Below are 10,075 nucleotides of genomic sequence, written 5' to 3'. Positions count from 1 at the left end.
CAAGATATTGAATACATTTCCCTGTGCTATACGGTAGGTCCTTGTTGCTTATCTATTTTACATATAGTAGTTTGTGTCTGCTAAGCCCAACTTCCTAACTTATCCCTCCCCCATCCCCTTTCCCCTTTGGTAACCATAAGTTTGTTTTCTATGTCTGTGAGTGTATTTGTTTTATAAATAAGTTCATTTGTATCATTTTTTAGATTCCACATGTAAGTGATATTATTTGATATTTGTCTGACTTATTTCACTAAGTATGATAATCTCTAGATCCATCCATGTTGCTGCAAATGGCATTATTTCATTTTTTTCATACCCGAGTAATATTCCATTATATATATATATATATATATATATATATATATATATATATATATATATACACACACACACACACACACACACACACACACACACCACATCTTCTTGATCCATTCATCTGTCAATGGACATTTAGATTGCTTCCATGTCTTGGCTATTGTAAACAGTGCTTCTATGAACATTGGGGTGCATGTATCTTTTCGAAGTATAGTTTCCTCCAAATATATGCCCAGGAGTGGGACTGCTGGATCACATGGCAACTCTATTTTTAGTTGTTTAAGGAGCCTCCATACTGTTCTCCATAGTGGCTGTACCAATTTACATTCCCACCAACAGTGTAGGAGGGTTCCCATTTCTTCACACCCTCTCCAGCACTCATTACTTGTAGACTTTTCAATGATGGCCATTCTGACCAGTGTGAGGTGATACCTCACTATAATTTTGATTTGCATTTTTCTAATCCATTGCTAATTAGCCATGTTGAGCTTTTTTTTATGCATCTGTTAGCCATCTGTATGTCTTCTTTGGAGAAATGTCTGTTTATGTCTTCTGCCCATTTTCTAATTGGGTTTTGTTTTTCTTGTTATTGAGCTGTATGAGCTGTTTGTATATTTTGGAAATTAAGCCCTTGTGGGTCGCATCGTTTGCAAATATTTTCTCCCCGTCTATAGGTTGTCTTGTCACTTTATGGTTTCCTTTGCTGTGCAAAAGCTGATAAGTTTGATTAGGTCCCATTTGTTTATTTTGCTTTTATTTCTATTGCCTTGGCAGACTGACCTAAGAAAACATTGCGGGCTTCCCTGGTGGCGCAGTGGTTGAGAGTCCGCCTGCCGATGCAGGGGACACGGGTTCGTGCCCCGGTCCGGGAACATCCCACGTGCCGCAGAGCGGCTGGGCCCGTGAGCCATGGCCGCTGAGCCTGCGCGTCCGGAGCCTGTGCTCCGCAACGGGAGAGGCCACAACAGTGAGAGGCCCTCGTACCGCAAAAAAAAAAAAAAAAAAAAAAAAGAAAACATTGCTATGATTTATATCAGAATGTTTTGCCTATGTTCTCTTCTAGGAGTTTTATGGTGTAATGTCTTATATTTAAGTCTTTAAGCCCTTTTGAGTTTATTTTTGTGTATGGTGTGAGGAAGTGTTCTAACTTCATTGATTTACATGTGGCTTTCCAACTTTCCCAACACCATTTGCTGAAGAGACTGTCTTTTCTCCACTGTATATTCTTGCTTCCTTTGTCAAAGATTAATTGGCTGTAGGTGTGTGGGTTTATTTCTGGTCTCTCTGTTCTGTTCCATTGATCCATGTTTGTTTTTGTGCCAACACCATGCTGTTCTGATTACTGTAGCTTTGTAGTATTGTCTGACGTCTGAGAGGGTCATGCCTCCAGCTTTGTTCTTTTTCCTCAGGATTGCTTTGGCAATCTGGGTCTTTCATGGTTCCATATAAATTTTAGGATAATTTGTTCTAGTTCTGTGGAAAAAATATCCTGGGTAATTTGATAGGGATCACATTAAATCTGTAGATTGCTTTGGGTAGTGTAGCCATTTTAACAATACGAATTCTTCCAATCCAAGAGCATGGGATAACTTTCCATTTCTTTGAATCATCTTCAGTTTCCTTTATCAAGGTTTTATAGTTCTCAGACATAAATCTTTCACCTCCTTGGTCAGGTTTATTCCTATGTATTTTTTAAATGTGATTTTAAAAGGGACTTTTTTTTTTACTTTCCTTTTCTGATATTTCACTGTTAGCGTAAAGAAATGCAACCAATTTCTGTATGTTAATCTTGTCTCCTGCTACCTTGCTGAATTCGTTTACCAGTTCTAGTAGTTTTTATGTGGCATCTTTAGGATTTTCTACATGTAGTATCATGTTATCTGCATGTAATGGCAATTTTACCTCTTCCCTTCCAATTTGGATACCTTTTATATCATTTTCTTTTCTGATTGCTGTGGAAAGGATTTCCAATACTATGTTGAATAGAAGTGGGCATCCTTCTCTTGTTCCAGATTTTAGCAGGAAGGCTTTCAGCTTTTCACCACTGAGTATTACGTTGACTGTTAATTGCGTTGAGATATGTTCCCTCTATACCCACTTTGGTAAGAGTTTTTATCATGAATGGATGTTGAATTTTATCAATTGCTTTTTCTGCATCTATTGAAATGATCACTGAATGTCTATCTAAAATAGTCTCTCCAGATTTTGGCAACTTGAAATTCTCTAAATGAAGAGGATTCATTGACTATCTGGGTCATTTCAAATAGGATAAAATATTGGAACATTAATTGCTGGGTGGGTCTAAGTTTACCTACCTTTGCCTTCTTAGGAGAGGAAGACTAAAGCGTAAGTTTTCCAATCAGGAAATGCTGGTATAAAAAAAGTTCACAATTACTTACTCCTTGGTTTTTGCCAGAGATTAAGGTTTTTAAGGGTTAAGATTATAATCAGTCATAATCCGAGTTATTGTAACCAAGTTTCTTTATTGATTACATTGTAATCAGGTGTTTAACTGTACCTTTTTAAGTCTTCTGTCATTTATAGACAATTATTGTTGTACTCTGATGCTTTTGCAAAAAGTGCTCCATCTTCAAGAAGATTCATAGGAAGGACTTTTTGACAAGTACGGGTCTCATAAGTTTCAGCTCATACTGCTGAACTGGGTAAGAAATCAAAGACTGCTAATGGAAAACCTGATGATTTCATAAAAAGTTAAAAGGATTGGTTACTGAGTGAACTGGTGTATATGGTTAATAATTTTTATGGTTTTTGTCTGGAGCATTACTGGTTTTGATCTATGCTTTCCAGATATAGGGAAGCCCCTCCCTTCAAGTTAGTTATGACTTCCAGCAATTTGGTAAACTATACCTATGGGTAGAATTGAAACATTTTTCTTTTCTCTTTGCCTGGTCCCCCCAGAAATTGAAGACTCTTGGGTTCCAAGCAGGTGAATGGGAAAGACTGTCTCCTGGCAGGTGCAGGAATCTCAATATTTGGGGGACTTCTACAAGAGGGGACTCCACCGAGGCAGAGTTGATGGCAGGCCTTGGTATGGCTTTCCTGGCCTTGAGAGGCCTTTTGGGAATTCAGTCTGAGACTTCTTAGGAATTCCACCACAGCCAGTTTGGAGGAGCCTAGGTGGCCACTGTAGGTGTGATTTTGGACACATTCCTGTATTACTGAAAACCTGTTTTCTGAACTATATTACAAACCTGGACAAAAACGACAAGCAGGTGTGGTTGGTATTATCTCAGAATACGGATACAGCTTGTATTTTGCTTAATGGTCATGATCTTCCCTGTGTTGTGCCTCTTAGGTGTCTTACATTTTGTCCCTAGCCTGAGTGGAGGAAATCTATTCGAGGACTGAGCAGCAACAATAACCTCACTGAGAAAACAGTCTTTTTTTCTTTTGTCCTACCCGGTGATCTTTCTTACAGTTTTGGTTGTATGAGATCTTCTGCCAGAGTTCAGCAGGTATTCTGTGAGAACTGTTCCACATGTAGATGTATTTTTAATGTATTTGTGGGAGGAGGTGAGTTCCACGTCCTTCTATTCTGCCATCTTGACCTCCACCTGTCCTTACTGTGAGGAACAAACCTAGCGTGCTGCTCCCGTGGCCAAGGGCCAGCTCAGGTTCCAGCACAAGATGTGGTAGGAAGCAGGAGAGCCACCTGCTGGTGAAACTTCATCTATCAAAAGTCAGCAACCAGGTTATCTTCTTATGTTCCAAGGACACCCCCAGAGTTTGCCCCACTTTCCTTTCATCCCTGTATTACTTGCCTCCAAAGATGCTCTCCTAACTCAATCGAAAACAGCTCTCTCAGTTCCCTCTCTTAAGCAGCACTGTCCAATAGAACTTTCTGACATGATGGAAGTATTATTCAACTGCACTGTCCACTATAGTTACCACAACCCACGTGTGGCATCGAGTACTTGAAATGTGACAAGAGCAACTAAAAACCTGAGTTTTTATTTAGTTTTAATTGTATTTAAATAGCTAAATGTGGCTAATGGCTACTGTACTTGGATAGCACAGCAGTAAAGCAGTGGTTCTCAACCTTGTCTGTCCCCTAAATTAACCCCAGCAGGGACCTTTTAAGAATCCAGATGAGCAGACCACAGCCCAAATCAATTAAATTAGAATCTCAGTATTTTGTAAGCTCTCTCTGGGTATTTCAAACATGTGGCCAAGGTTGAGAACTGCTGCTATAAAACCAGTGTTTGGCAAACTATCGTGCGTAAGAACCTCCTGGGGATCTTGTCAAAATGCAGATTCTGATTCAGAGGCCTGAGGTGAGAACTGAGATTCCACAGGTCAAACAAGCACAGGCTGCTGCCCCTGGGCCACAATGAGTACCAAGGCTCTACCAGCCCTTCGAATCCGTTCACTTACGCAAACATTAGGTACTTTCTGAGCCCAGTGGCATGACAGTTCTGGCTTTTAGAGTTTCCATTCTAATTGGAGAAATAATAAGCTTGTAATCTCAAACAGTGATAAATGCTTTGAAGTAAATAAAACAGTGTAGTGGGATAAGGATGTGTGCAGCAACTGCAGATTTAAGGAGGTGAATGTTTAGTTTTTGGCTTTCAGGAGCCTACAGGTGAAGATCTGGGAAAACATGCTCTCTGGGGAAGAGGGACAGCGAGTGTGAGGCTCATGAGGCAAGAACAGGCCTGGCAGAGTAACACACAGGTGAACAGGGAGTGACAGAGGGGGGAATCAGAGAAGGGCAGTGGTGGTCACGGTGAGGAGTTTGGACTGTGTTCTAACTGAACTAAAAGCCGCAGTAGGGCCTTAAGCAAGAGCATGAGGAATGCTGATTTACTCTCAAGAGATTGCTCATTGCTGATCTTTCTGATTGATAGTTTTTCACAGCATCATTTAACTGCTAAGACTTGGTCTCCTCTTTCCCCTTTGCTGATATTTTCCCCCCTCACACTGTAAAAAGAAATACAAAGATAGGTCTCTAGGTATAAGAAAAACCAAGGAATCGTTTTTACTTCTGAGGAAAGCCAAACTCAGAACTACGCGTTTCAGAGAAGCTAGGGTGGAGACTCTGCCATTGTAAGAAGCAGGTAAGGAACTCAGGGTTGCCCCCCTTCTCCGGAAGCTCCTGGTGGATGACTTCCGTGGATGGTGTCAGTAAACCATAGCCCACCTTCCTTCTGCCAGATTCCTGCCTTAGGCAGCAAGAGGATCGAAGGTGTAAGAAATAAAGAGCAGCAGGAGCAAAGAAGGGACCCAGCGGCCACCTTTTGTCTGAAAGAAACCTGCCGAAGTGAGAGACTGCCTCTGTTTGGAGTCACAGAAAAGCCAAGCCAGAGATCAGGACTCTGAGCTATTGCAAAGGAGTAAGCCAACAGGGGTCTTGGTTTTCTTCTTTCTCTCATTAATACAATTCCAAAACCATTTCTACCAGTAGCAGTTAAATGACACTGTAGCACAGGAAGCTGTCAGCCAAATAAATCTTAAAATGCATATAAAAGGACATGAGTTGAATAAATTTACACATGGCCTCATCAGGATACAGGGTTAGTTGGCAGTTATTACCTTTAAGAAAATCCTAGGAAAGATATGCACCCAAATGTTAACAGTAGTTACCTCTGGGAGATGATATTAGATGGGAGAAGGAAAAAGAAGGGTACCTTCTGCTTAACTTCCAAAACTTAATCAAAATACTAGTAGAGGGACTTCCCGGGTGGTCCAGTGGGTAAGACTCCACGCTCCCAATGCAGGGGGCCCAGGTTCGATCCCTGGTCAGGGATCTAGATCCCACATGCCACAACTAAGAGCCTACATGCCACAACTTAGAGTTTGCATGCCGCAACTAAAGATCCTGCACACTCCAACGAAGATCCTGCATGCCACAACTAAAGACCTGGCGGAACCAAATAAATAAATATTAAAAAAAAAAAAATACTAGTAGAGAAAAAGGAGACTCCAAGAGCATTTAACTAGATGATACAACTTCTTCCAAATCAAAGGAAGGCCTGGCCTCTTGGTTAAATCATGTTTCCTTAAGTGCATTTTGTACATATTATTACTCTCCTAAGATGCTTCATTAACAAGAATCTTTGTTCAGGTGAATTTGTGAAGTACGATAGCTGATGACATCCTGGAACACACTTTGGACCATGTTGGGTGCGGTAGGCTGCATAATGCTCCCCACCAGCTATGTCACATCTTAAGTTTCGAGACCTGTGAATATTTATATGGCAAAAGGAGACTTTGCAGATATGATTATGTTAAGGATCTTGAGATAAGAGATTATTATGGACCATCCGGTGGGCCCTCAATGCTATCTTAAGTGTCCATATAAGAGAGAAGCAGAGGGGGATCTGACTACACAGAGGAAGAAGGTAATGGAAGCAGAGAGACTTGATGCTAAGCTGTTGCTGCTAAACAAAGAGGAGGGGCCGTGAGCCACAGAATGCAGCTCTAGAGATTGGAAAAGGAGGGGAAGGATTCTCTCCTAGAGCCTACAGAGGGAGCATGCCCTGCCAACATCCTGGGTTTTGCCTGGTGAAACCATTTTGGACTTCTGACCTCCAGAACTACAAGATAATAAATGTATTGTTTTAAAGTCCCCACATTTGTGGTAATTTGTTACAGCAGTCATATGAAATGAATACAGTGAGTTAAGGTCTAGGAATCGGGGAAGGAGAGCAGAAAGCATAAGAGTTAAAAGTCCCACATAGCTGGATTGGAACTCTACTCTTCAACTTACTGACTTGGCTGTGGTCCAGATTTCTCCAATTCTCAGCTTCTTCATCTGAAAATTGGGGCTAACAACTTCCTCATGTTTAGTGTGAGTATTCAATGAGAAGGGAAGGAGCAGATGGATCGCAGGGAGTATTCAAATGTTGGTTCCCTTTCCCTGGCTGTTTTCTCTTCAGAGGAACTGCCAGAAACTTGTCTTCTCCCAGGCGGCTCCTACTGTGGAAGTCACACAAAGACCCAGGGTGACCCCCGAAGACCCAGGGTGAGATCACTGTTGGCCTTGCTTGGTATCATGCATGTGCCCGCTGTGCAAATATCCATCAGGAGAGGCTGGTTCAATTGTTCTCATCCTCTAACTACAGTTTTTGCCCATCATAATAGATAATCAGATGCAGGCCCAGTAACAAGAATCATCACTTACCTCTTAGCTACTGTGATGATTAATTTTACATGTCAACCTGACTGGGCGATGGGATGCCTGGGTATGTCTATGAGGGTGTTCCAGAAGAGATCAGCATTTGAACTGGTGAACTGAGGAATGCAGATGGCCCTCCCCATGTGGTGGGAATCATCCAATCCATTCAGGGCCCAAATAGAACAAAAAGGCAGAAGAAGGGCAAATTCACTCTCTCTGCTTGAGCTGAGACATCCATCTTCTGCCCTCAGACAGCAGCACTCCTGGTTCTCAGGCCTCGGGACGTGGACTGAATTACACCACCAGCTTTCCTGGATCTCCAGCTTGTGGAGAGCAGACTGTGGGCCTTCACAGCCGCCATAATCACGTAAGCCAATTCCAATACGAAATCTTCTCTTATACGTATCTGTTCTATTCTATTGGTTCTGTTTCTCTGGAGAACCCTAATACCACTATTAAATCTAAATTATTCCCCTGAAGGGAAGATAAGAGGGCAAGATGAGGATCACTGCAACAGTCTGAGAAGTCACCATGATCTGACAACCGTTTAAGGACAGGCCCAGTTTATCTGGGCTGGGAAGAACATGGAGCCCAGAAGTCTGAATGGGCCACTGAAAGTTCATTACAGCAACAGAAGCCTGCCCCTGTGTACTCACTGCAAAGAAGGTCAAATCCTCTGCCTTGAACGTTTAACTCTAGCCCTATCCTGTGTCCTCCTATAACCCTGAGATGTATATAGCTTCAAAACATGACACTGAAAGGACTGACGGTGTGATTTATTTAGTTTCAGTATACTGCAGTGGATTACAAATAATCTGTACGTTTAAAAGGAAACTCTTCTGTCATAAGAGAGCAAGCTGTAACTCAAGGACTGGAGCTGGTTTCCCCCATCCCCGCAGCGCTGGCTCTGGCCAGTCAGCATTCACACACGGACCCAACTATTAGCCAAGCCCTCTCTCCCGACTGCCAGCCTTCTGAATGGAATGACAAGGGGCCATGTCTTTAAAAATGTCAAGGAGCAGAAATCTCTGCTGACTCCCCCTGAAACCTCTAAAGGCACGGGTTCTTTAAAGCAAGCTAGAGAATGAACCTGTCGGTGGGTCGGCTCTGTGGAAGAGCGGCTCTCAAAGATTTCACAGAAATTTGCTTTAAGGAAAATCACAGCTTTCTTGATTAGCATCTAAAAGGCACTTACGCACATTTTCACTTAGGAAATTGATTGAGCGATGAAGAGTAACACTGAACCATTCTCTTATCCTGAATGGCCAACATTCTGGATCTCAACTGGTAGGTGGCTGTGCACCGCCGCAGTCAAGAGAGCCGGTTCTCATTATTCCCAGGCCCGGCCGTGTTCACTGGCTTCACTGCACATTTTCAAAAAGCAGACTCCACGTCACCCATCTCCACGCACACAGTCTTTAGTTGTGAATAATATTCAATCGTCACACGGCCATTCTCTCTGCCAAACCCTGAAAGGAAGAGAAGGGGTGAGGGTGAGCCACTGCGGTAATCCAGCCACAGTGACCTGAAGAAACAGGCACTGCTCCCCAGGGCTGGAGAATAGCACAGAGCCGAGAAGTTCTGGGATCAAGTCCTCAACAGCATGTATTAACTGTGGAGCTAGATGCGGGAAAAGGGACACACTAGCCTTCGGGAATGGGGAAATATTTAGGTTTCATTTCTTACCAGTACGACTCTTAACTTCTAGTATCTACTGTTCTAGACTAAGGTCTAAAAATGTTCAGACTTTCTTATCAAGCATTAGAGCATTCTCTACAATTATCAATCACCTGATGCCTTTGAAAGTCAGTGCTAACTTAAAACTTAACTCTACATAATAGGCTTATTAACCTTCTCTTATACTAAATCTGTAAGAGCACCTACTATTTATACTCTGTCCACTCACGTGGGGAGTGGACCCTTTAGGCTCTCAGGTTACTCAAAGCCAAGACACTGCCCAAGCAATAGTAGATGAGGTTATGTGCTGAAAGGACAGCCTTCCTTGTGGCCCCTACCCCAGACTGAGGCAGGCTCTGAATCCTAAGAGCAAGGCCCAGTCTCCAAAAATGCACATCTCCAGGGGGCATCATTCCAAATGGGACATACACAATGGCCCTGCTAAGGCCTCACTCTGCCTTTTGTTCCTTTCCAAATCCTCTCAGCACGGAGCCCATTGGGCATGTTAGGCCAGCTTTCTGTCCCTCTCATCTCATATAGGCATATCCATGGGCACTGATCCAAAGATTCAGGTTTAGGGAAGGGAAAGCTGGCCTCAGAGGCCCCACTGAGGCCAAAGCTGCAGATTCCAAACACTGAGGGCTATGAATGAATAAAACAGAGCCTTGGTTCCTACCCTGCATTTAGGTCTGCGTTACAGCTCCTCCAGGTACCCCATAGGGACAAGAATGACTAGTGAAGTATGACTAGAGAATGCCAGAATGATACCAAACGCAATACCAAATAAAACTGTCAAATTAACACCCACCATCTCATCATCATTCATCCATGTTTATATGTTTGCCAACACTGTGATGGCCATAAATATCTGCCAGGAGACTAGGGGTCGGACTCTTAGAATGGTGCACCTACAAAGTCCAAACCAATTTTCATACAGAATTG

The 10,075-nt window shown here is 42.7% G+C and overlaps 1 protein-coding gene and 1 long non-coding RNA gene across 3 annotated transcripts in view; one reads left to right on the top strand and one right to left on the bottom strand.

Moving 5' to 3' along the window:
• The first annotated feature begins 441 nt into the window (after window positions 1-441).
• On the top strand, window positions 442-8,114 carry LOC308629042. The gene is made up of 3 exons (XR_014017623.1): window positions 442-5,396; window positions 5,494-7,823; window positions 7,937-8,114. It is a non-coding gene; the product is annotated as an uncharacterized lncRNA (long non-coding RNA).
• A 103-nt stretch (window positions 8,115-8,217) lies between these two features.
• The window catches only part of ALDH9A1 (aldehyde dehydrogenase 9 family member A1), a 30,009-nt gene continuing 28,151 nt past the window's right edge, over window positions 8,218-10,075 (bottom strand). For both annotated transcript variants that reach the window (XM_081256473.1, XM_081256472.1), the window contains one exon: window positions 8,218-8,925. In XM_081256473.1, coding sequence (XP_081112599.1) covers window positions 8,899-8,925 — 27 coding nt within the window. In that variant the 3' untranslated portion in view covers window positions 8,218-8,898. The remainder of the gene's footprint in view (window positions 8,926-10,075) is intronic.

The sequence above is a fragment of the Mesoplodon bidens genome (assembly GCF_964165515.1).
Source record: "Mesoplodon bidens genome assembly, chromosome: 2".
Taxonomy (NCBI): domain Eukaryota; kingdom Metazoa; phylum Chordata; class Mammalia; order Artiodactyla; family Ziphiidae; genus Mesoplodon; species Mesoplodon bidens.
Note: the sequence above shows the minus strand (reverse complement) of the source record. Positions and strands in the feature narration are given on the sequence as shown.